The following is a 27,218-nucleotide window of genomic DNA, read 5'->3' as shown; positions in this document are numbered from 1 at the left end:
AGTGACCACACGGTGTATGGAGACAAGTCAAAGTTTAATAAAAAGTGTGCTACCCGTCAAGAGGTTTCCTGCCGTCATTCTGAATACTTCAACTGGCGTCAGAAGTGAAACAGTCTTCCAGGCATGGATACAAGGAAGACCCGTCGGACCCACGGGATTGACCGCGAGGATAACCTTGACGACTCGGGCCAGCTGGCATCGGGGGGAGAGGACGAGGAAATGCCGACGCCGCAGGACCCGCCAAGGGCGCCGGACGAGCGATTGGGGTCGGATGCTGTGCTCCGCGAGGCGCACTCCCGTCTGGCAGAGCTGCTGCTCGCCGCCGCGTCCATCCTGGCAGAGATCAACACGTCGGGAGGAGCGGGGACATCGGCGGACATTCAACAGGGTCGTCCCACGGGTTCCCGCCAAAATGACTTGGCGATTCCCGCCATTTCAACTGTGCGGACATCTTTTGGCGGGAACGGCGAGCAACACGTGGCGGCGGTTCTCCAAGCGCGCCCGCTTACGTCATCAGCGCGCGCTGCGGACCGCCATCAACCACCCGCCATTGGGGCCGCCATCTTGCAGACCGACGGTAGGGCGGGGAGGAACCACGTGGCAGAGGACGACGACTTCATCTTCCAGCAGCGCCTTCCCACATTGTCAGCCTTCAAGGCGGAAGGCGGAGACTGGGGAGCATTCCAGCGCAGGTTTCTGGCGCATCAGGAAATGTCGGCCTGGTCCGACGCTACGGCGCTGCGGGCACTGCCTGCCATATTGGACGACGACGCGCTCGCGGCCTTCAGGTCCGCACAGAGGTCGGACCGTTCCACGCTGAAGGCTGCATTGGGTCTCATGGCCAGGGTCTACGGACCTCCCTCGGTGTGTCGCCATCATTTTTACGCCCGACGGAAGGCGGACACGGAGACCGTGCTCGCCTACCGCACAGCGTTGTTGGCTCTTGCCGACGCAGCGTTCCCTCGTATGGACGAGGAGGGCCAGGACGCGATGGTCTTGGAGCAACTGCTCAAGTTGGCGCAGAACCTGGGGGTCCCCATCAACACGGCTGACGAGGTCGATATTTCTTCTTTGCGGGTCGCAACAAGTATACAGGCGTATGAGGTCCTCCAGCGTAAACAGGGGGTCGTCTGCACTGCTGCCGTGACCTTAGCTCCGGGCCCGGGAGTCACCGAGCCCCAAGTCGTCAGCCCACGAGAGGAGGCGTTCACCGCGGGACGACAGGGGGACTTGGAGGTCGGGGGGTCGTTCGCCTCTGCGATCGGCCCGCAAGCTGGAGCAACCGAGACCTCCGACGTCCCTCATCACGTGTTACAACTGCGGCCTCCGGGGCCACGTGGCTTCCGGTTGCCGCGCTCCACGTCAGCGCGCCACGGGACCTCGGCTGGACGACGACCAAGGCCCCAAGTCATCCCTACTACCCCCGGCAAGTCGCGGCACCTCACATGCTCGGCCTACATGCGCGACACACATGGGCCGTCGCGTTGCGGCGGGGGAAGGCCGGTTAGAGATCGGGGATTCGGTTCGGCGAGGGGGGTTCGTGCGGGACCGAGGGGACATAAAATGGTCTGAGTTGGGGCACAGGATAGTGGCTGCGTCGGCGGGATCATCGGTCGTCCCGGTATTCATTGACGGGGTCGAGGTCAGGGTGTTAGTGGACACGGGGGCGTCGGCGACTATTATATCAGACCTCATTTACAACATTCTCCCCGTCCAATGTCGACCTCTACTCCCAGTGGACGTGCCATTTTACGCGGCAAATGGGGGCTCGTTGGGCATAGTCGGCCAGATTAGGGCATCCATTTGCATTGGAGATATTAAATTGTCGGGACCCGTTTTTGTTTCTTCCTCATTAGCAGTTCCTTGTCTGTTGGGCACAGACTTTTTGGCTAAAATGCCCATTAAAATTCTCATCGATCAGCGTTGCATTGAGCTACCATCGGGTCGCCGTATTTCATTTTTGTCGAGTCCTACCGAAATTCGAACGGCGTGCGCTACGATACAAGCGCTGGCGACGCACACTGTGCACGTGCCTCCGGGTTCACAGATGTTAATTCCCCTCCGGTTGAGGAAACCATTGGTTGGGGAGACCTCGGAACGCTTTTGGGTCCTTCAAATAGGGCTGTCGGGGGTCTCGATTTGTCGGTGGCTCACACTTTGGTTCGGGCTGACAAGGACCCTTTCGTCATGGTTTTAAACGCCGGTTCGCGGCCGGCCGTTATTCAGCAGGGCACTGTGCTAGCTCACGCGGCACGGGTCCCTGGGGAAGAGCGCCTGGTTGCGCATGTTGATCCAAACCCGACGCGGAACAATCCATCGAGGGAGGACCTTGAATGGGCCGATTCGCTGTGCGCGGACTCGAACGATTTGTCTACAGTACAGTTGGGTGCGCTGCGTGCGTTGCTGATAGAATTTTCTGATGTGTTCAGTAAGCATAAATATGACATTGGGTGCACGGACCTGTTGCGCCACCATATTGAAACAGGCGATGCGGCACCGGTTAGGCTAAATCCCTTCCGGCTGAGTCCTGTTGAGAAGGAACACGTTCAGTCGGCCGTCAACGATATGCTAAGGGCCGACATTATTTTGCCTTCCTCCAGTCCTTGGGGGGCACCTATTGTGCTGGTTAAAAAGCAAGACGGCTCCTTGCGATTCTGCGTAGATTTCCGTCGCCTGAATAAAATATCCGTGGCTGACGCGTATCCGCTCCCCAGAATGGACGAGTCCCTCGATGCATTGTCTGGTGCGCGATATTTTTCAACTCTTGATTTACTGTCGGGATTCTGGCAGCTGCCATTCGACGATGAGTCTAGACCTAAGACAGCATTTCGGACTCCAGGGGGCCTGTTCCAGTTTAACCGGTTACCCATGGGACTTCACTCCGCTCCCGCGACGTTTCAGCGCCTTATGGAATTGGTCTTGTCGGGCTTGCAATGGGAAACTTGCTTGATTTACTTGGACGATGTCATTGTTTTCAGTAAAACGTTCGAGGAACACCTCCAGCGGCTGAGAGGAGTATTTTTGCGGATGCGATCGGCTAAATTAAAGTTTAAACCGGCCAAATGCCACCTTCTTCGTAAGTCCGTGAGATACTTGGGACACATTGTCGATTCTTCGGGGATCTCTACCGATCCCGCGAAGACGAACTGTGTCAGTTCATGGCCAACGCCCACGTCGGTTTCGGACGTGCGCAGTTTCATCGGTTTTGCTTCGTACTACCGCAGATTCGTTGAGCATTTCGCCACCATTGCAAAACCCTTGCATGCTCTAACGGCAAAAGGAGTCAAGTTCCGATGGGGACCGGAGGAGGAGGCCGCATTCTGCTCCCTCCGGGACGCCTTGGTGGGTGCCCCGCCCTTGCGTTATCCTGACTTTACAAGTCCCTTCTTGCTAGACACGGATGCTAGCAACACGGGCATTGGGGGGGTGCTCTCACAGGTCGTCGGGGGAGTCGAAAGGGTGGTCGCCTATGGTAGCAGGGTTTTGTCGCCGGCGGAGCAGCGCTACTGCGTCACCCGTCGCGAGTTGCTGGCGATTGTTTTTTTTGTGCAGCAGTTTAGACCGTATCTCTATGGCCGTCACTTTACGGTCCGGACGGACCACGCGGCGCTTCAGTATTCATTGAGGGTCGCCCAGCCCTCGGGCCAATTGTCACGGTGGTTGGAAGTCCTCCAGGACTATCAGTTCACGACCACATACCGTAAGGGGTTGCGCCACACTAACGTCGATGCCCTGTCGCGATTGTCGCCTTGTCACAAATGTGCGTGCTTGTTGGGATCGGCGCGCTGTAAACCGCCAGCTGCGGAAAGTATGGGGGTGTTGGCCGCTACCCCGGATGCACCGATCGGTGATGTTCCCGCTACCCCTGTGGGAGAGGACTCGCTGCTCTCACTGTCGCTGATTGAGTGGGGCCGTCTCCAAATGGCTGACAGCTCCCTGCTAGCGTTGCGTCGCAGGGCGGGGGGTCCCGAGGAGGGCCGGGAACGAACTGGTTCCTGGGTACTCAGGCAGGGCCTGTTAATGAGATGGGACAATTTGTCTCGGCGCCACGCACTCGTGGTGCCTTCCGTTGTGCGGGGGAAAGTTGTCCTGGCCGCGCATGAACGCCTCTTGCATTTGGGGGTAAACAAAACGCTTGCTCTGCTTCAGCGTGACTATTATTGGCCGGGGATGGGAAGTGATGTGGTGAATATCCTAAAGGGGTGTGTTGAGTGCGCCAGACGAAAACCACCGCCAGTGGCGTCAAATCCACCACTGCAATCTATTCAGGTCTCGCGCACTAACGAGCTCGTGGCGCTCGATATTTTGGGGCCTTTTCCAGTCACGCCTAGGGGTAACAAGTACCTGTTGGTTGGTGTAGAATACTTTACCCGGTGGCCTATGGCGTGGCCACTCGCCAACCAGTCGGCGGCAGCTGTGACGGACGCCTTTGTCCAGGGCTATGTTCTGGACAAAGGGGCTCCCGAACGCTTGCTGACCGACCAAGGGAAAAATGTTTCAAGTAAATTGTTGCAAGAGGTGTGCGACCTATTGGGTACTAAGAAGGTGCGTACCTCCCCGTACCACCCACAGACAGACGGGATGATGGAGCGACTCCACAGGACTTTGACTTCTATGCTGTGCCAGCAGGTGTGTGAGGCACATGTTGACTGGGACCTGCAGGTCCCTGGGGTCCTCGCCGCGTATAGAATGGCCCCCCATGCAGCAACGGGATTTTCCCCATTCTATCTGATGTATGGTCGGGAAGCCGACCCGCCCATGGAAACGCAGCTGGGACTGTCCGCGCCACGAACGAATTCGAAATTGGCTGAACATATTAAATTTAACATTCATAAGCTGACCGAGGCACGGGAGGCCGCACGGCTTAATTCGCGGGCTCGCCAAATTGCCAACGAGCGTTTGCGTGCACGGAAGGTGTCCGTGCACAACTGGAAACCAGGCGACAAGGCCTGGCTGCACTGCCCTCAGGCACCTTTGGCTACGTCGCCTAAATTGTTGAGGCCATGGCGGGGACCCGTGGAGGTCGTGCGGGTTGCACGCCCCCAGTGTGTTCAGATAAAATGGGGAAAGCGCCGTTGGTACGTTCACCCCTCCCGACTGAAACCGTTCTCGCCTCCATATGGCCTCCCTTTGTGTCATGAGGGCCGAGCATGTGACGTGACCGACGACCTAAGGGGGGAATTGTCTTCGCCTGATCCTCACATGTCTCCGCCTGATCTGCTCCCAGGTGTCCCGGAACTGACAGCTGCCGACCACCGGCGGCTGGATCCCCGCGGCGCGACCGGACCTTCCAGGCCCGATCCGCGCCTTCCAGGGCTGCCGGAGCCACCAGACGGTCGTCAGCATCCCGTCCCATACGATGGACCGGCCAGGCGGACTCGCGCTCAGTCGCGCTACTTTTCGTGACCAACCGGCTGAGGAGCCGAAGCGGCCGGAGAACCTCGTCACTGCGTTCCCCGTCCGCTCGGCCGCTCGAGCACCCCGGTGGGGGAGCGAGTGGGAGGGGGGGGGATCGATAGTCTCAGAGACACTGGACACGTTCTTTTTCTCGGACTTGCTTTTATTGCGTTGTTCGTCGGTTTGTACATAACTTGTTGTCTAGGTGTTGTGTGTTGTTGTTGGTTTTTTTTTGCGTGTTGTTGTCGGTTTGTACATAGGTTGTTGTTGGTGTTATGTCGTTGTGTTGTTGTTGTTGTGTTACGGGGCACACTGGGGGGGGTTGGGTTTTTGTTGTGTTACTATTGTTGTTGTTGTGTTGTTTAGCAGCCGGGCTGGCTGCGAGCTATGTGGGAGGGGGTGATGTAGTGGTGATACGCGCTGACAGTGGGGATCGTGGGGCAGCGCGTGGTGATTGGCTGTGTGCCGGTGACGCGCGCTGACGGTGAGGGATCACAGGGCAGCGCGGGGTCATGGGTTATGTGGTGGTGATTGGCTGTGTGTTGGTGACGCGCGCTGACAGGGAGTGATCGTGTGGCAGCGCGGGGCGATTGGTTGTGTAGTGGTAACACGCGCTGGGAAAACGGATCGTAGGAATAGCGCGCCGTGATTGGTCCACTAGTGGGCGCTCACATCGCGGTCCGCAAGAGGGCTATATAAGGCGGTGCGCGCGGGCGCTCGGGGAGTTGGTGACCAGCGAAGATTGAAGACGGCGGAGGAAGAGATAGGGCCCTGCGGTACCTAGTCCCGCTGTCCTTGTAAGGACCGGGGCTCTGTGTGACCCAGAGGCGGGACCCTGGGACCCGGGGCCGAACGTCCGTGTGAGGGCCGGCTCTCGGGACCCAGAGGTTGTGACCCACGCCCAAGCTGGGGTGGGTCTGTAGGCTCCACGGACGTTACGGGGCTGGAGTGTAGTGTGAGCATGCAGTGTGAGCATGCAGCGTGAGCCATAGTCACTACACGTGTCAGTGAAGTGTGTAGTGGGAGAGGTAGTGACCACACGTGTCAGTGAAGTGTGTGTAGTGTGAAGAATAGTGACCACACGGTGTATCGAGACAAGTCAAAGTTTAATAAAAAGTGTGCTACCCGTCAAGAGGTTTCCTCGTACTGTCATTCTGAATACTTCATATGTATTGATAATTGTATTATTATATTCTTTGGGTCTTTCAGTAAAGTCACGTAAAACAATTTTTTTTACAAAAAACAACTGTATTATTATGCTTGCCTGCTCAGAAAAGCCTCACTGAGCCACAAGACATATAACTGGAGGGTCCTGCTAATTTTTCAGAGAAGGGGGTAATGTTGCTATGTATAATCCCAAATTAGTAATTTGCATGTACATTTTCAGCATTGGGATGTTTGGCCTCTACCAGTTATGTATTTGTGTGTTTGTTTTTGCCGTGGAAGAAAACCGCTGAGCCTGGAGGAAGCCCCATGAAGAAGATGAAGAGACACACAGAAAGGCGTACGAGTTGGGAATCACACCAAGGCCTTTCTTGCTGTGGCGTGCAAGTGTCTTGACTGTGCCGCCCTTCCAGCCATGTTATTGTAGGATGAGCCTAGATTACATTGACGCATACCAAAACCATGAAAATCACGCAGAGGAAATCCGGACGCTTCAACTTACTTTGGAAACCAGTATCACAATTGCATTGGAAGGAGCCTGCCGTGTTCTCGCAGGTTGAATTGGCACTGCAGTTGTTGTTGGGGAGCAGACACTCATCCACATCCAGGCAGTGAGTGCCATTGCCTATGTATCCCGCAAGACACGGGCAATTGTATGAACCCACCGTGTTGACACAGTAGGCTCCTGGCCCACAGGCCGCACTGCCAAATTTCAGACACTCATCGACATCTGTGCACATCTCTCCAGTTTCTGGTGGGTGGGAGGGAGATTTGAATAACATGAACAACATTAGATACGTATTTCACCACTGGAACCCAGAAAAACTAAATTTTCTTTATTTGTATCATTGAAAAAAATACTACATAGCCTGGGCGGGAACAGTGCTGGGCTGATGTCTGTATACATTTGAGACTATAGAAATGGAATGAGAAGTGCACGTGTGAGATATTTTGTTTGTGTAATGTATTTTAATTTTTTCATAGCTCGTATGAGTAATGTGTATAATCCCGAGAAACAAATCACTTTGAATACATTATGAAGGAGTCGTCTGGATTTTAACTGGAAAAAATACATAATATAAGCTCAATATAAATATACACCACATTTACCATCATACCCAGAATTGTACCGTTAGATTGTAGTGTGACAATTCATCTTGAGATTATTGTATGTATTGATAATTGTATTATATTCTTTGGGTCTTTCAGTAAAGTCACGTAAAACAATTTTTTTTACGAAAATCTACTGTATTATTATGCTTGCCTGCTCAGAAAAGCCTCACTGAGCCACAATAAATATAACTGGAGGGTCCTGCTAATTTTTCAGAGTAGGGGGTAATTTGCATGTACATTTTCAGCATTGGGATGTTTGGCCTCTACCAGTTATGTATTTGTGTGTTTGTTTTTGCCGTAGAAGCCCCATGCAGAAGAGGAAGAGACACTCAGAAAGGCGTACGAGTTGGGAATCACACCAAGGCCTTTATTGCTGTGGCATGCAAGTGTTTTGACTGTGCTGCCCTTCCAGCCATGTTATTACATTGACGCATACCAAAACCATGAAAATCACGCAGAGGAAATCCGGACGTTTCAACTTACTTTGGAAACCAGCATCACACTTGCATTGGTAAGAGCCTGGCGTGTTCTCGCAGGTTGAATTGGCACTACAGTTGTTGCTGGGGAGCAGACACTCATCCACATCTAGGCAGACAGTGCCATTGCCTACGTATCCCGCAAGACACCTGCATGCGTATGAACCCATTGTGTTATCACAGTAGGCTCCATGACCACAGAGAGCACTGCCTGCTTTTTGACACTCATCAACATCTACGCACGTCTCTCCAGATTCTGGTGGTTTGGAGGGGGAAGAAAAGATTGGAATAAGAAACATTCGTAAATACATTGTGCGTTTACATGCTTGAACTCAAATGAATATACACCCTGGGTGGGAATACCGTGGGCTGATTCCTATGAAAATTTACATTTCTATACATTTGAGACAAAAAATGTATGATGGGAGGTAGACACATGGCAATTTTGTTGGTGTTTTTATGTTGTGTTAGCCTGTACAATTAATGTGTAGAATCCCTATTGTCAGGAAAATTCGTATAGACCTTTGCATGTGAAATTCATACAGGTACTATAGAAATAGCCACTAAGACACTTACGGACATATCCACTGTTGCAGATGCAGGTATAATTTCCATCTAAGTTATGACACGTGGAATTTTGAGTGCAGTTGTAGATTCCGCTCTGACACTCGTCCACGTCTTGGCAGGTCCGGCTGTCGCTAACGACCACGTACCCAGCCACACATCCACACTTGAAGCTGCCGATTGTGTCAGTGCATGTCCCGTATATGGAGTCGCAAGGTGTCTGTCCATCAGCCACGGACAAGCTGCACTCATCAATATTGATGCATTGCGTTTTGCTCGTGCCATTGAGGGTGTACCTGATGAAATAAAGTTAACACTTACACTCGTTAAAACTGATACAAAACACAAATCAATTACTTCAAGCGGACAACGTATACAAATTTTTCATGGCACCGAGAAGCACGTAAAATATAAATGCTTTTAACATCAATTGTAGTCCTGAGTTGTGGTCCCATGACCTTTTATTTTACACAAGCTGTATTATTACTCTCATTAACACACTTTAAAATGTTAAGTTATTTATAACAAAGTTTACCATAACAAACTAAATAAGTAAAGTACTTTTAGACTTTACAAGGTTGAGAAAGAAAAATATTTTGCAACTAATCATGTGAAGTTACTTTGTCCACGAGAGGAAATGGGTTTGCATAGACAAGATGAACCGCCAACATTATAAAGGACTATAGAGTATTGTTTCTTGTCTTGTGATTACATAGCCGATCACACTAATAATCCAATTGTAAGTTACAAGTCTACAATGTAATGTTACAATTCCAGAAATGTTCTTGATAGAAAAGGTTTCGTTTTTTCTCAGTTTTATTTCACCTATAGTGCGATCGAAATAACATAATGAGACTATTCCAAACTCTTGTAAATCAGTGCATCAGAAGCTGACATCACAGAACCACTTTTGAGATACATGCACATGACCTCTTTTGTCCAAGCTAGGGAGTGCTTGCTCATTATCCACACATGTCCCGCATGGCAGTCAAACCAATATCCTTATTTATGTTAAGAGCTGATTTTTCTTTCATCCATTAAAAAATAAACTAATTTAACATGCATTCGTTTGTGACCCACTGAAAGAATTACATCACTTTAGTTTATGGTTGAGAACCCAATTTCACCATAGTTCTTGGCAACCTAAAACCAATCCCAGAATCTCAGCAGTGCTGGCTCAATGCTCTGACTCCACAGCCACATGGCCACCTTTTCAAGCAAATGTCTAGTGCTGGTGTGTAATATATCCTTGTGGATATGAAACATTGCTATGTACTTATACATAGTATGTTGAGTATGCTGCAAATATCAATTGGTTTGGAAACAACCCTAGATCCATCAATTTTTTAATCCTTTATATTAAGTTCACTTGCTTACTTGCTTGCGTGCTTACGACCGTGCAAATCTTTCGGTAGTTTTTTTAACCCACTTCCCGTGATCCAATCGAGCTGACATTTTGCACACAGACTCGTTGTGCGTGACAATTTATTTTCATGAAATTTTTTTTCCATAACTTTACACTTTTTAGGAATTTTTTTTATATTTAATTACCAATTGCTTAATGGTGGCAGGCTATCATCTGACCCATAGGTGGCAGCCATCTCAAGCCAGAGGACGAGAGGACTCTAGCCGCCACGCATATAAAGGATTTATAGTGAAAAACTTTGTTTTTACGGGTTAATTTTTTCATACCCAGAATTGCAGGAACATCCTGGGAGAGTTGTATCATCAATGTAACAGTCTCCAGTTCCATTGCAAACATCCGTCACACAAGTTTGGTTTTCTGAAAAATAAATAAATACAATTTATTTCACGTGCAAAATTGCATATTATGGTACCATAGATGTTTGTACATTTCAAACCAGTGATCCCTTCAGTTAATTCTTTATGCAGTTATTGATATCACTCTAAATGTGTTTAGTTATGCAAGACAGGAATTGCATTGCTATAGTTATGTACCACACACACACATACTTATGCTATAACAAACACTCCCATCACCGTAGGAAGCACGAAGCTTCAAGTGTCAATTACCTACAGCTTGTAGCCTGTAGATATGCACAAAGGCAATGATCCCCATTAAGCCATGTAAATTGGAAGACGTCTAGAATCGTTGATCCCTAGTACTGATGCTCACACAGCGTGCCAGATATTCATTTTAGGCCGAGTCAACCTTGGGAAGGCCCAGGTCATGTACAGATATGACTTGCCAAACTGGTGCACATTACAAGGGATTAAAACTGGGCAACCGAGATTGTAGCACGGGCTCTAAACACTGAATCATTACAGGTTGTGACAGTGGGAAGCATAAAAGTACGGTATATACATTTAAATGGCTGCATTGCTTCTGTTGCACCCAACGTAACTACACAGCCTCTGACCCTATTAAGCATACTTGGTTGGTCACCCATATAAGCACTATCTAGGCTCAAACCTGCTTAGCTTCAGAGATATAGAATTAGGCCATAGAGTATATACATAAGCCACATGTACAAAGGATGTAGACAGATGTAACTTACGTTTACAAGTCCCATTCACAGAGCTGAAACGGGCAAAGCAGCTGCAGGTAAAGCCTCCTTCGATGTTCGTGCAGTTCTGGGTGCAGTTGTGGAGTCCTCTGATGCATTCATCAACATCTGCACAAACACAATGAGCATCATTGCGGCCATACAAATCCTTAAGGTAGCTTTTTCATAACAAATGCCATGCCAAGACATTAGTCGCCTCAGTGCAGAATTAACATTGAGACACACTCAAATTGATTTCCCCTCATACAAACAATTCTAGTAAGTAAACAGCTATGCTTCTGCGCATAAAATCAGAAATGATCATTGTCAAACCTTTGCATGTGGTTCCATCACTGTCCAAGTAGTATCCAAGGGGACAGCTGCATGTGTAGTGGCCAATGGTGTTGTTACATCTCACTCCGACAGGGCCTTTGCAGGGCTGCGTTGTATTTTCCGGTGGATTACACTCATCGATATCTGTGGTGCATCGCAAGAGAACGTATGTTAATATGCAAAAGTTTAATTACAAGTGGTCTTGCGGGAGCTTCACGACTGCACAGTGATTAGGAACATTCTAACCAAAAACTTTCTTTTTGTACCACTTAATTGGGGTAAAATCACAAAGCAACACTGCCCCTTCTGCCAGATTATACCATCTGTGGAACATAGCGCCTTTGCGATAGCCTTGCATTACAGTGATAACATAAGAAGCTATACTTGACTTTACTATCCTCAAATTTAAACATTTGAAACATCCAGAAGCATCGCTTCCTTTCCATTGCTAAACCTGCGTGTACAGTACAGCACAAGGGAGAACAAGGCAGTCGTATGCTTGGCAAAAATCAATAAACAAAATAATTTCATGGCACTGCATCCATGCATTTTTAGTATAATCATTATTAATAGTCAAGATATTATGAGGCTCATAAAAAGGAACTACTATATTCTACAAGTTTTATAACTTGGGCCTCTTAAAATAAATGTATAATCTGAGTGTATTTATTGTATGCTTTATGAACTTTTCAAGACACATTTTATACGTATTCCCACCACTTCCAACACGTCGGCCTAATGTGGAAGAGTAGGCCGCTCTAGAGCTCCATCTAGTGGAGACCTCTACCAGCAGTGGCGTAATAGTAGGGCCGGCACTTTTACCGTTTGTTTACATGTTATTCGTGCCCACTTTTTCCTATTCCAATTAAAGTCAGACTAAGCAAGACAACAAGAACAATAAGCACCACGAGCATACGAGTTTATGTTTGCAAGTGCTTCGAATGTCTATCGTGAGTTAATGCTTTCAGCTGGGTCACAAACAAATGCATGTTGAATTAGTAAAAAAAATAATGGTTGAAAGAAAAATCAGCTCTTACAATATATATTTTTTAATAATGGTTTTACTGCCATGCGGGGCATTTGGGGATATGTAGCAAGCACTCCCTAGCTTGGACAAACGAGGTAATGTGCGCGTATCTCAAAAGTGGCTCCGTGATGTCAGCTTCCGATGCACTGGTCTGCAAGAGTTTGGAATAAATAGTCTCATGAAGTGATTTCGATCGCACTAAGTGAAATAAAACCGGGAAAAGACGAAGCGTTTTTCTAGCCAGAGAATGATGGCACCTCGACACTGGGGGACACCCACCACGTGGAAGCAAAGCTTACCTGTGCACGTGACTCCATCTCCTGTGTAGCCAGCGATGCACTGGCACTTGAAACTTCCATCGAAATTTAGGCAGAGCCCTGTCGTCCTCGAGCAGTTGTTTAACGATGAAACGACGCACTCGTCCGTGTCTAAGAAACAACAAAAAATGTACGTGGCGTTTGTAATTAGGGTGTGATTGCAAATGCGCACACGCATTTGAGAAAGACTACAAAAGCTCAGGCGATGACTCGAGAAATACTCTATCTTGTCAGTCATTTTAAATTGAACAATGTCATAGTTCTTAACGAGATGTGCGCCCAGTAACGTTATCTCTTCCTTCAGAAGAACATACGTTCTTGCAGCTCTTTGTAGTGGTAAGAACACTACACAGTATATGATTAGGTTTATACTGCAAAGAAATATTGCGTTGATAACAAACCCGCTGGTAAAAGACTTACCAGTACAGATTCCAAGTGTGCTATTATACTGGTATCCCGTCTTGCACGGACATGTGTATGATCCCATCGTGTTGCTGCACACCATCGTGTTCGCGTCACACGGTTGGTTTTCCTTGCACTCATCAATATCTGGTCGAAATATAAACAATGCACATCACAATCGAGCAACCATATACAAAACGATGGGTTCCAACATATCAATGTTAGTGCACAGCAGGCTTCCGTACGAGTGTGCACGACACGGGTATAGGATCACTATGAGATCTCTTTTACCAGTGGCAAAATATAGTAGTAGGCATCATGTTTGCAATAACCACAACACAAGTAGTCAAAAAAGCAAACAACAAGAAGCAACTCTGATAATGATAAGAATAATATGCACTGCCCTTGAAGTTGATTGGCCCACACCCGAGACGGCTTTCTTTAGAGCCTAGTCCCCATTGGTGTTGGATCAGATGACACCAGAAGGCGTACAACTCAAACACAGTGCAATATCAGAGTATTGAGAGCTCGGGGTAAGCATTTACACTATGGGATCTCTTTTACCAGTGGCAAAATATAGTAGTAGGTTTTTAGCCTTTATTCAAGGCATCATGTTTGCAATAACCACAACACAAGTAGTCGAAAAAGCAAACAACAAGAAGCAACTCTGATAATGATAATAATATGCACTGTCCTTGAAGTTGATTGGTCCACACCCGAGACAGCTTTCTTTAGATCCTAGTCCCCATTGGAGTTGTACGCCTTCTGGTGTGCAACGCATCGGCTTGTGCTCTTGTGTAGTTGTTCAGTGGTAATGTAGGAGCCTGGTCCGTCCAGGATCTATTGTTATCTAAGACAATGTTCTGATGCTGTGGTGTTCATTGTGTTGCTGTTTCCGGGTTATAACAGATGCTGTATCTGTGTTTTCTCACCAGTTTTACCTCATTAAAACCAATAAATGACGTTTGGAGTCGGATGTTCACCCTGGCTCTGAGGTTTTATTGGACACAAGTTTATCTACTCAGCGGTGCAACGCAGCGCACAGCGAGGCCGAGATAGTAAAAATACACTCTTCTTGAAGCTCCCAACCAGCCCTGCAGCCAGCCCTGCAGCCAGCCCTGCGGCCAGCCTTGCGGCCAGCCCTGCGGCCAGCTCTACGGCCAGTCCTGCGGCCAGCCCTGCGGCCAGCCCTACGACCAGCTCTGCGGCCAGCCCTGTGGCCAGCCCTGCAGCCAGCCCTGCAGCCAGCCCTGCAGGCAGCCCTGCAGCCAGCTCTGCAGCCAGCTCTGCAGCAAGTCTACATTAAACATTGTGTTGCAAGCATCGCAGCATGGAAAGCCACAGTTCAGCAGGGAGAGATGCTGAAGAAGGTGATTCAAGCAATCCAGGACCTCCTATCCTGCCTCAAGAGGACCAAGGGAGTTCAAGGCCCCAGAGGGAGGTCAGGTTGACACAACGGGCCTTGGAAAGCTATGATGCTGAGAAGCAGGACCTTGATGCCAGGATGCAAAGGGCATGGGACCGGGCTGAAGCAGATATATCTGAAACTTCAAACGCCTCAGACACAGTGGCCTCAATTCAGCGGGCCATCCAGCGAGTGAAGGTGAGCAGCTCAAGCTACAAACTCCTGGCAAATAAATACATTTCCCTCCTGATGAAGATGAAAACAGATGAGGGCATTGAGGGAGTGCGCACGCAAGAGCACTTCCTCAAACTGCTCGATGATAATGTGCAGGCAGTGATACAAGATGCAATGGACCGTGTGGAGGGCTTAAGAGAGACACGATCCCAGCACTCTGTCTCATCCAGGTCCACCACAAGATCTAAAGGCTCAGCACACTCAAAGACATCATCTACTAGTATGGCAGCAGCTCAGGCACGCACAGCAGCAGAAGCAGCAAATGCACGTATTGCCTACATGGCTGAAGAGGAAGCCATGCTCATTGAAAAGGCGTGCATACAAGAAGAAGCAAGTACATTAGCGGCTACTGCCACACGGAAAAAGATTGAGCTGGATGCTAAGTTAAGCACCCTACAACTCAAAAAGGAAGCAGCTGCTGCAAGGGCCCAGGCAGAGGTACTCGAAGCAGCAGCTAACATGGATAAGGAAGAGAATTGGAGTGAGTTTGGCACTCAGATACCTGTCAAGGACCGTGATCAACTCACCAGAAAAAAATATTTTGGACTGGTCTGAACAATGCATCAATGCTCCTCCACCAAACAATAATAAACAAAGGGTGGACGTTTAGGCATCGCCATCTCCACACCGAATGAACATGAATGCTGTCTACGGGAATGGTGGAAATGCATATCCTGCCCTGAGAGTTAGTCGCCAACTCAGCGTCGCACACGAGGGGTCAGACGTGGATGCATCAAGTCAGACCCACATTCCAGACAGTCACATAAAGGGATCAAACCAACGTGATCGAAACCCTTTGGGCCCACAGTCCAACGCCATCGCAAATGATAGCATGCAAGGCAATACAGCCAATAATGCCACCTCACAAGCGCCGGTATTGACACACCCTGGATCAGCTGGACTAGGGGACTTTGCTAGGTACCTGGCTCACCGCGAACTAATCAATACAGGACTCGTGAAGTTTGATGACCACTCTGAGAACTATCGAGCCTGGAGATCTACCTTCAGGAATGCAATCCGAAATGCAGACATCTCTGCAAGTTAAGAACTGGACCTGTTGGTGAAATGGTTAGGAAACGAATCTGCAGAGTACGCAAAGAGAATCCGGCCAGCAAACATTGACGACCCCGCCTCAAGCCTGCATGCGGTGTGGGAGAGGCTCGAGGAGTGCTATGGTAGCCCAGAAACAATATGATAAGGCTCTCTTCAAGAAGTTGCAGAACTTTCCAAAAATCTCTGGTAGGGACAATAAAAGGTTACGAGAGCTTGGAGATATTTTGATGGAGCTTAAATCAGCCCAGGCTGACCCCTACTTACCAGGTCTCATTTTCTTGAATACCTACCATGGCGTGAACCCCATTGTAGAGAAATTGCCATTTGACGTGCAAGAAAAATGGAGAACAGCGGGTTCAAGATACAAGTCAGAGTATCAGGTTGCATTCCCCCTATTCTCTTTTTTCTCAAAGTTTATCCGCAACCTGGCTAAGACTAGAAATGACCCGAGTTTCATGTTTGGCACCACGGGGATTTCCAGTCCAGATCTCCCAAAAATGTAAAGAACGATGGCGAAACGAGGAACAGCGAGAGTGCCAATTTCCGTACACAAGACTGAGGTCTCTCCTATGACATTCGCAAACTCCGTTCAGACAACCACCACAAAGAAAAAGATGGAGGATACAGAGAAGCAATGCCCATTGCATGATAAACCTCACTCTCTCCAGAAATGCCGTGAGTTCAGGAGGAAACCATTGGAAGAGAGGAAGAACATGCTGAAATAATTTTGAGTGTGCTTCAAATGCTGTGCTTCTACAAATCACCTTGCAAGGAATAGCAAGGCAAATATCAAGTGCGAGGAATGTGGCAGCGACAAACACGCAACTGCTTTGCACACATTTTACTCCAAACCCAGTGGCACTAAGGCTTCCGATCCCGAAGCAGAGCACGGCGGGGAGCAATGCGAGACCGCCGCACTCACTTCGTCAATCACAACCAAATGCACAGAAGTCTGTGGAGAAGGCTTCAAAGGAAGATCTTGCTCAAAGATATGCCTCGTCCGAGTGTATCCCAAAGGACATCCTGAAAGGGCAGTAAGGATGTACGCCATAATGGACGACCAGAGCAACAAGTCTTTGGCAAGGTCAGGGTTCTTTGATCAGCTAAGCGTAGGTGGGACTTCCTTTCCATACACGTTCAGAACATGCTCAGGACTGATGGAGACAGCGGGAAGAAGAGCGAGCGGCCTCATGGTGGAAACCATAGATAGCACCATGAAGCTAGCCCTTCCTACGGTGACAGAGTGCAACGAGATACCGGACGACAGGAGTGAGAGTCCCACGCCCGAAGTTGCACGTCACCACCCACACCTGAAACCCATAGCAAAGTTCATCCCGCCATTGGATCAAGCGGCACAGATTTTACTTCTGCTCGGCAGGGACATGCTGAGAGTCCACAAGGTTCGCGACCAACGCAATGGACCTCACGACGCTCCCTACGCCCAGAGACTCGACCTAGGATGGGTCATCATAGGTGACGTTTGTCTTGATGGAACACACAAACCAGACCACATTAGCACATTCAGAACGAGTGTGCTCATGAATGAACGCACGCCGCTCTTCAAACCGTGCCCCAACCACTTCACGCTGAAAGATAAATTCGACAAGAGAAGTCAAGGCTGTACCGTGCAGACTTACAAAGAAACCACCACGACTTCGCTTGTACATCCACTGTCTTCGCTGGAGTTTGTTCCTCCACGTTTCTCCAAGCCAGTCCTTACTGACGGGAAGAAGACTAAGATGAAGCCGCTGCTCGTCGCTCTGCTGGTGGTCGTGGCGGTGGTCGCTGTGACCGCGGCCTCTCCGTTCCTCGACTCGGAGCTGTCGTCCGAGTGGGAATCCTGGAAGGAGTTCCATGGCAAGGACCCACAACCAGAACATACCATCTCAAGGCTCGAGCTGTGTGGAGCCGTTCTTGATACAGAGGTGGTGGAACTGATCTTAGACGAATTGGACGTCAAACTGGATGCGGTCAAGTTCTACACGGACAGTAAGGTCGTACTAGGCTACATAAACAACCAAACCAGAAGGTTCTACACCTACATCAGCAACCGGGTGGAGCGCATCAGGAGATCGACGCAGCCAGAGCAATGGAATTATATTCCAACTGACCAGAATCCAGCAGATCTCGCAACTAGGTCCGTCCCTGCATCTCTGCTGAAGCAAACGATCTGGTTGACGGGTCCAGCGTTCCTTTTACGACATGACGGTGGCCCATGTACTACCAAAGAGATTTTTGGACTCATAGAGCCCGAGTCAGACAAGGAGATTCGTCCTCAAGTGACAACTTTCGTAACAAATGTGCGACCAAGAAGTCCACTGAGTCCACACCATTTAGAACATTTCTTGAAATGGACGACGCTCGTGCGAGCGATAGCACATTTAATGCATATCGCAGACTGCTTCCATCGCCCAATGAGAGGCACCGCTGGTAGCTGCAATGGATGCCATCACTGCCCAGTGCCACGCACTGAAGACGAGCTTTCCAGAACAAGGAAATCAATCTTCCGCTGTGTGCAACAGGCAGCTTATGCAAGCGAGATCAAGGCCATCAACAAGGGAGAAGACCTTCCTAGGGTCAGCACCCTCAGGAAGCTAAACCCCAGGATGGACAAAGACGACTTGCTCAGGATCGGTGATCGGCTAGGGAATGCAAAATTAGATGAGAATGAACGAAACCCCCTCATAATCCCAAGCCAGAGCCACATCGCAATCTTACTTGTGTGCCACTACCACGAGAAGGTCAAGCACCAAGGTCGGCACTTCACAGAAGGAGCAATCCGATCTGCAGGGCTGTGGATCGTTAGAGCAAAGAGGTGCATCGCCAGCACAATCCACAAGTGTAGCAGCTGTCACAAGCTACGTGGAAAACAGGAAGAACAGAAAATGGCAGACCTCCCAGCCGATCGACTCAGTGTGGAACCTCGCTTCACCTCTAGGGATCGACGTGTTTGGACCATGGACAGTCATCTCCCGCCGCACCAGAGGAGGGCTCGCGAACAGCAAACATTGGGCTGTGCTGTTCACCTGTATGAGTACACGAGCAGTGCACATCGAAGTCATCGAGTCCATGGACTCTTTGAGCTTTATAAATGCACTCCGGAGAGTCTTCGCCATCAGAGGGCCAGCCAAGCAACTCCGTTCTGATTGTGGAACCAATTTCACTGGAGCATGCAAAGAGCTTAAGATCAATACGGAGAATGCGAAGATGATTCTGTCAGGAAATACCTTAGTGACCAAGGCTGCACATGGATCTTCAATCCTCCCCACTCTTCGCATATGGGTGGAGCCTGCGAACGCATGATCGGGATTGCTCGACGCATTCTCGACTCTATGCTATGGGATGTCGGGTCTACACGGCTCTCTCACGAGGTCTTAACCACTCTCATGGCCGAGGTCTCAGCCATAATTAATTCAAGACCCCTGATCCCCATCTCAACCGACCCGGAGTCACCATTCATCTTGACTCCTGCTACACTTCTTACCCAGAAGACAGACGTGCTCACAGCACCTACCGAGGAGGCCAGCACTGCAGACCTCTACAGACATCAATGGAGGCAAGTGCAGAACTTCGCGAACACGTTCTGGCGTCGCTAGAAAAACGAGTACTTTACAACACTCTAAGTGCGCAACAAGTGGCAGTCTAATAGACCAGACATCCAAGAAGGTGATCTCGTCCTACTGAAGGACAACCAAGCCAAACGGAATGAGTGGCCAATGGGCCGCATCCTCAAGTCGATTCCAAGTGCCGATGGAAAAGTTAGAAAAGTCGAGGTTATGATTGCAAAGCAAGGTGTCGCAAGAACTTTCGTCAGGCCCATAGTGGAGACAGTACTACTTCTCTCTCGCAAAGATATAGACAAATAAGTTGACCCGTTGAAGTTGTTATACATTTGTTTAGATAGGAAATAAATGGTGGTATCTCTTAGATACCAGACGGGGAATGTTCTGCATCATGGCAGGAGTTTTGCCTCACGGCAGATGGGGGGGGGGGGGGGGGGGGGGGCGTATGTACATGGGAATTTCCTGTTTTTTATGCTAATTTTGGTCACGTGACCAGGAAGTTGCGAATTAAGATTCCCGCTTAACCACACGGGCGTCGGCCATTACACAGATAATTCAAGATGGTGGCACACATCGCGTCCCAGTGAAGCCAGACGCAGTTGTCCATCGTGGGACTTTGAGAAGCATTGTCTGTAAGTTTGTTTATGTTCTTATAATATTTGCAATGCTGTTGTAATGTTGGAATGACCGTTATAGTGATGTAAATGCCTTTATGGTGCCGTTAAGTTGTTGTGGTAAATACGAGGCCTAGTTAGCAACGAAGCCTGCAACTTTCCTTATTGTGGATGTTACTTGTGATTTAGTAGGTCGGGTCAGACTTGTGCCCAGGTGGCTATGTTGCAATCCTGAGAGCAAAGATGACGAAGTATCTCATCCACAGTTTAGTGTTATGTGTAATGCTGTAGATTTGGGGTGCAGTGGGATGAATACACGATGTGCCTTTATGCAACGCATCGGCTTGTACTCTTGTGTAGTTGTTCAGTGGTAATGTAGGGGCCTGGTCCGTCCAGGATCTATTGTTATCTAAGAAAATGTTCTGATGCTGTGGTGTTCATTGTGTATGTGTTTCCGGGTTATAACAGATGCTGTATCTGTGTTTTTTCACCAGTTTTACCTCGTTAAAACCAATAAATGACGTTTGGAGTCGGATGTTCACCTTGGCTCTGAGGGTTTATTGGACACAAGGTTATCTACTCAGCTAGCGGTGCAACGCAGCGCACAGCGAGGCCGAGATATAAGATGAGAACTAACTATTCCAACACAGTGGCTTAGTTTTAAACCAAAAACAATCTTGAGAATGAGTGAGGCTTTCCCAGACAAGTAAATGACAAAATGGTAAAATCCATATGAGAATTATAGCAATGGTAATTTAAAGGATGCTATGAGAATATCAATGTGGCAGATAATCTCCTTCTACACACTGCATAAACAAGCCTGACTGCTGATGAGATGATGAATGTCAAAACCGGTCCATAGATTTATTCTAATTAACCAATGCTGTTGATGAGATGCACTCTCTGAAGACATTTTGGCTGATGGGATGTGGCAAAAAAAATACGGGAAGCAGGCATTATGTCTGCCCCTTTATTTAGTTTTTTTTTATATATCTTTTAGCGCATATATGACAGACATTTGTAGTTTTGTTGGATCCAGATTCTTGGCAGATCCACCAAAAAAAAATCCTCATCACAATATTGTGTACCTGTACAAACTGTTCCATTCCTTTTGTAGCCTGGTAAGCACTCGCATTTGTAGCTTCCAAAAATATTCATACATTCTTCTGTGTCCTGGCACAAGTATGGATTGGCCGTGCATTCATTTATATCTGTACACAAAAGAACAGCCATATTAGTTCGAATGTAATACATTAAACAATGTTCTGCAGTTTGCTACTCTGCCTCTATTGTTTAATTCATGCTCCCACCAATCACAGGTATTTAAATTCACCTACGGATCCTTTTATATAGGAACAAAAATATGTCCATCAGTTCTTCAGTAACAACACTTACTTGAACAGTTGTCATAATATGATCTCGAGTGAGGGCTCATTCTGTCTGTGAGGAACCCGGATGGCAAGTCATATTTAACGTATGCCCTTGATTTAGGTTCAAACCATTGTGAGCGACAATAGATGATGCTGTCAGGGGTGCAGCATTAGTGGTGGAGAGTGAGGCAATATGAAAAAAGTGTTTCTCAAACTCCAGTGCGAGGTAGATCAAATAAGCATTGTTGTGGTAGGTCAACAGGATTTCTACGGGGTGGTCTTTCCTCACCATGGAAATGTGAATTCCTCATTTGACCTAAGAGCCACTCTGCCCTTTGACAGTCTCCATTACAAATATATACAGTATAGTTGCCCAGTATAGTTTACACTTCCAATAGCTAAACTAAATTATAATAAGTTAAAACTAAGTAAAAATCGAGATGGTCGGTTGGCGAGATGGGGTCCGAGCACTTAACCTGCGCTGCTGAGACCCTCAGTGTGAATGTTGGTTCAGCCAACCATGATTGCACTGAATTCTTAAGAAAAGTGAATTGATAGTCTCAAGTCAGCAAATTCCAATTCTGAGAGTGTAAAAATATTTGGCTGGCCATTTCTCTGTAGCAGGGCATGTGGGATCGTATGTGTGTGTGGATAAAGAAAGGCCCTTGATGGGATCTCCATATTTAGTTATGTGACTTGGCAGGCCACCCGCTAACAAGGAGGGGGGGAGGGGGTCACTGTTGTGTGAGATTTATGATCTCTTATGAATGTCTTCTTTAGCTTACGACATGATGCCAATAGCACAATAGAACAATAATTGTAAAAATATTATATATGCACTGAAAATACTTAAATAAGTTTAATTACATCGCCCGTCACATTATCTACATAAGCTGCCTATTTTTCCCCCATTAACATTTGAGCATGTGTCCTCTTACCTGTGCAGTAGGTTCCATTCCCAGTGAATCCACGAGCACAGGTGCAGTAATATGACCCATTATTGTTCATACATTCCGATATACTGCTATTACAACTGTTTGTTCCCCTCATACATTCGTTGATATCCATACAGTCCCTGCCATTTCCTTCATAGCCCAGTTTGCATGCACACGTATAGGAGCCGATCGTATTGGTGCAATTGGCGTCGACGGAACAAGTGTTCTGCCCACTTATGCATTCATTTATATCTGCAACAAAAAAGAAACTGTGTAAGTTTTCAGGCATTCATTCACTTTTTCCAAACAATAAATATAAAAAACCTGTAATAATTATCATTTATAATCGTGCTTTTAACTCTTAATTTTAGATTCCAGGCATGATACATTACACTTGCTGGTTTATGCATATTACATGGGACGTTTTTTTGTCAATATCAAAATATGATTCCTCGGAATAGGTTCCTTTTTGGTGTTTGAACATCTTAACACTTATTTTATTGCCAGAAAGGATAAAACCCATTTTTATTTTGTTTCATACTTGTATTCAGTAACGTACATTGTCCATAATGTCCGTTATTCAATAATTATAATTTGACAAATCTTTTGGGCTGGGTCAGCAAAAACATGTCTACACACTTGGTAACTTGACGATTATATTGCACGAGTTTCATCCCTATAAACTTTCACATGTCCCCAGATGTTCAACATCTCCACTGTGAATCTTTGAAACATTCGCGAATACAAATATATATGTTGCCAATATTTCAACCATACGGTTAAAGCTGATAATTATAATCAAATAATAATACAGTACATGATATCTCTATAAACATCCTGCACATATTAAACAAGTATACATACATCTTTTGTCCAGGCATCATTAATTGACGTATACACATCAGCTTGGAAGATAAATATGGGAATATAAATAGTGAGATTGCATTTACATGTAATTTTATCGATCAGTACCTCCCTGAAAGAGAGGCCACATTTTAAAACGACTAAATACTTGTAACACTTTTTTAACTTTAGCATCCATAACTGTATTCAAGGTTCGAAGAACTAATTTCTACCAACATAATCCTAATCACCCTAATCCTCCGAGGCAGAAGAACTTTTTTTATTTATAGAATGTGGTGTCGGTAAAATGTATGTGGTAGGGAGTACACGTATCCAGCGAGGAAGTGTAATAATTTCAGGGCTGTATATAGTGTGGCATGTTGCGTGTCAGCGCGGACATTATTTACACATAAAATGTCCTGCTTGTTTGCTGGGTAAGATGTGTTGTATATGAATAATACACTGGTATGCAATGATGCATCGATTAAACTGTCAAAACTCATCAATATGATCACTGTGCAATAATACATGTGAAACATCTATAATAACAAAAATTTAGTACGATGTTATAGGTAGTTTGGTTCACATGAACCCTGCAACCAATGGAGATGATATTTACACCGAAGTAGAAAATAACACACCAATTATTGGATGGAATAGCGACCTCGAAACCGTGATAATTCATTAAACTCATTATTAGTGAGGGGGTGATTCGTTACACTCTAGGCGTACAAGTAGCCCAGCATATAATAATACAATTCCTACGAAATGAAACAAATTAATCTAAAATATTGTGTTTGATCATGTATTACCTTCACAATTTGTGCCATTATAGCCGGAAGTGCAGACGCAGGAATAGGACCCGATGCTATTTTCGCAAAAAGAATTGTTTACGGATGCGCAGGGATTATTTCCGATTGAACATTCATCTTCATCTGCAGGTGAAAAGCAAAACCGTCATTGAGTTTTAAATCAACACTTGAATACCAAGTACAGATTAATAAATGTAATACTATTTACGGCAACCATGGCGAAACAATTATTTTACTCAAGGCACTCACTCACTTGCAGTCACTCACCACCTGATCACTCTTTTATTCCCTACTAGCTTTACTACCCGGCTTCGCCCAAGACTTGGATTCACCACGCCTGGTTGCCTTTGTCTCCCAAGCGGCGATGTTCGCACACAACACGAGTTACTCATTTGAGGCTGAGTCGACCTAGGGGAGGCCCAGGACCGGTTCAAATAATTGTCACTGGTGGTGACCATGACCAGGAATCGAACTCGGGTCACCGGGTTCATAGCGCAGCGCGCTAACCACTACACTACCGCTCCCCCCACACACGCGTGTGTCCATAGGTACACATACATGCGCTTGCTGCAGACACATAACTTTCAGGGTGCGTACGGCAGTAAACGACTCAAATAATAAACCAATGCTGCGCGAAGAACGCCTTTGACCTGCAACACATTTGTATTTCACTTTACCCGCGGAGGGTTGGGGGGGGAGGTTGCGTGACATCAGCAGGCACACTCCGTTATGCTTCCGTCACAGCTCACTTGCCGTGCAAAATATATGCATTATTGCACCCCTCCCGCCCCCAAAATACAAAAGTCTATTTATTTTTATATTTGCATGCTGTACAGTCTGGAAAGTACCCACATGGCAAATTTCAAGTTTGTTGCATGTCAGGAAGTATGCTAAACATTTTTAACAGACACACATATTAATTCTAGATTTGAAGCTTTCGTGAATACAAGGATTCATACTCTTAGTTTTTTCGGTAAAGTCACGTATGTAAAAAATGAAATTAAAATTAATAAAAATAAAACAATAAAAATCACGATGTTTCGGAGGCAACACAAGCCTCCAAAACGTCGTGATTTTTATTGTTTTATTTTTTATTAATTTTAATTTCATTTTTTACCTACGTGACTTTACCGAAAGAACTAAGAGTATAGACACACATTCACAAATTTCCCTTATATATAGAAGATGACTGGTTACTATTCCCATGAACTTCACTCATTCTTCCACCCATTGAGGACTCAGTATACCAGATTGACCATTTAATCTGACTCGTGTGTTCAATCACTATGCTGCAGGTCAAAAACTTTCTCCTTCTGCGTCTTTCCTCGCACTGCTCAACTTTGGAAGTCACTCCCCCCATCGCTTTCCCAAGTTCTTAGAACCTTTCTTGTTTATTTATGGCTTGGGCCTATTTAGGATTTGTGCCCAGGAACCGTGATAATATAACAATTTAATTCGCCCACATAGCTCCTGCTTTTGTGAAATCTCGGACGTTAAACAGGACAAGGCCTGGATAGTGTTTGATTGGGTGACCACAATGTATACCAAACGTTACAAGCTGTGGGCTTACATTGCAGGCAGCAGACATCAGTGAAGCAAATGTATTACTGTAGTGTACTATGCTCCCAGGTATATACTCCTGGACTTAACTAACCTGCGCTGGCCAGTATGGTTATGCGTGGTCAAATAAGGCAGGCAAGTAGACTTAAGAGAAACGAACATCCGAGGAAGGTAGTTATGAGTAAGTGTGAGATTCACCTCTATTACAGGTCAGTAATGCTGTGAAAGTCAAGACACAATTCCCTTTGAAATACTTCACATGTTCAGTAATGTCTGTGAAAATTAAGGTACGCTTCCCTTTCAAATGCTGTATATGTCATGACAGCAAATACTTATCCATAAACTCCACATCAATAGTTTCAAGAGCAATGGGGGTAGCTAAAAAAGTGTATAGCCCTGTCCATCCAGTGCTGTAGGGGGTTTTGACCACGCAGTACTACACCATGCTGGTCAGAGTGGGTTATTAAAGGGGTAGCTAGAACTGGTTCAACCATCGCACGTCACTATAGTTTCCACTTTAGAGCTTGAACGTGACTGACAAAAAAACAAGGAATGTTAATAATTCAGGAACACTTCAACATTTCCCATGGCAGCTACATCGAATAATAAGCGTGCTCAATGCGTCACTTATGCAAACTGCATTTCCCAACGTTTCCCAATCTGCAACACACACGGATGCATGTCTATTTATGAAGATGGTTGCAGCCAGTACGCGTGGGAGGAAACCGGAGCACCCGGAGAAAACCCAAGTGTGCGAGGCGGCAACGCTCTATCCCAGGGGGTGGGCAACCTTTCAAAGAAGAAGGGCCATTGTTTTCTTCGTCTTTGACCGAAATACTTTCGAGAACCGCATCACACGCGGAGCTGCTTTTACACACTTTTACACATCCATTAACGATCACCACCGAATCTAAACTTTTCCCCACATTTGCTTTTCATTTAACAGAGATGGGCAAATACTAAAGTCTGAAAAAGTTACTACATTTGCTCAAAACAAACATCCAACACTGTATGCGTATACTTCTCAAGGGGTGTATTTTAGAATATTAAACATTAACTATTACCCATCACCAAAACACAGATAATGTGAACAAGCATATACAATATAAACCGTTTTTATTTTACAGCAGTTGCAGCTGATATTCAGACTGCGAACTGCCTTCACTCTGATATAATGAATTTCAACACACTAAACACATGACCAATTCAGGACATGATATTTGCACACACGGTGGATTTATAGGTGAAAAGTTTGTGACATTGAATGTTTAAACAAGCATACTGCAGTACTTTAATGCAAAAAAAAGTGTATCAGGCAGCGTTAATGGACTTTGCTTCCAATTCACATGTTGTTGAATTTTACGTTTCAAAGGTTTTAGTAAAAAAAAAACTTTCAGCATTGCCAAGAGTGCAGACAATCACAAATATGTCTTGGCTGTTTTTTTTCTTCTGAGAAGTGAATCTGGCCCGCGAACTGCAAATAAAATACTTTGAACAGCTTCTATTCAGTGACTAGCAGGAGACAAAAC

The 27,218-nt window shown here is 46.7% G+C and overlaps 1 protein-coding gene across 1 annotated transcript; it reads right to left on the bottom strand.

Moving 5' to 3' along the window:
- Window positions 1-6,803: 6,803 nt before the first annotated feature.
- Window positions 6,804-24,228, bottom strand: LOC133351035 (latent-transforming growth factor beta-binding protein 4-like). The gene is made up of 11 exons (XM_061565921.1): window positions 24,130-24,228; window positions 22,478-22,726; window positions 21,258-21,380; window positions 13,319-13,447; window positions 12,881-13,009; window positions 11,555-11,698; window positions 11,234-11,350; window positions 10,407-10,497; window positions 8,727-9,010; window positions 8,158-8,406; window positions 6,804-7,312 (listed from the first exon to the last, which is right to left on the bottom strand). Exons 2-11 carry the CDS (start codon window positions 22,605-22,607, stop codon window positions 6,996-6,998), a joined length of 1,713 nt encoding a protein of 570 aa, XP_061421905.1. The 5' UTR covers window positions 22,608-22,726; window positions 24,130-24,228; the 3' UTR covers window positions 6,804-6,995.
- Between the last annotated feature and the right edge of the window lie 2,990 nt (window positions 24,229-27,218).

The sequence above is a fragment of the Lethenteron reissneri genome, chromosome 36, assembly GCF_015708825.2.
Source record: "Lethenteron reissneri isolate LAM-NWPU_2019-01 chromosome 36, ASM1570882v1, whole genome shotgun sequence".
In the NCBI taxonomy this organism is placed as follows: domain Eukaryota; kingdom Metazoa; phylum Chordata; class Hyperoartia; order Petromyzontiformes; family Petromyzontidae; genus Lethenteron; species Lethenteron reissneri.
Note: the sequence above shows the minus strand (reverse complement) of the source record. Positions and strands in the feature narration are given on the sequence as shown.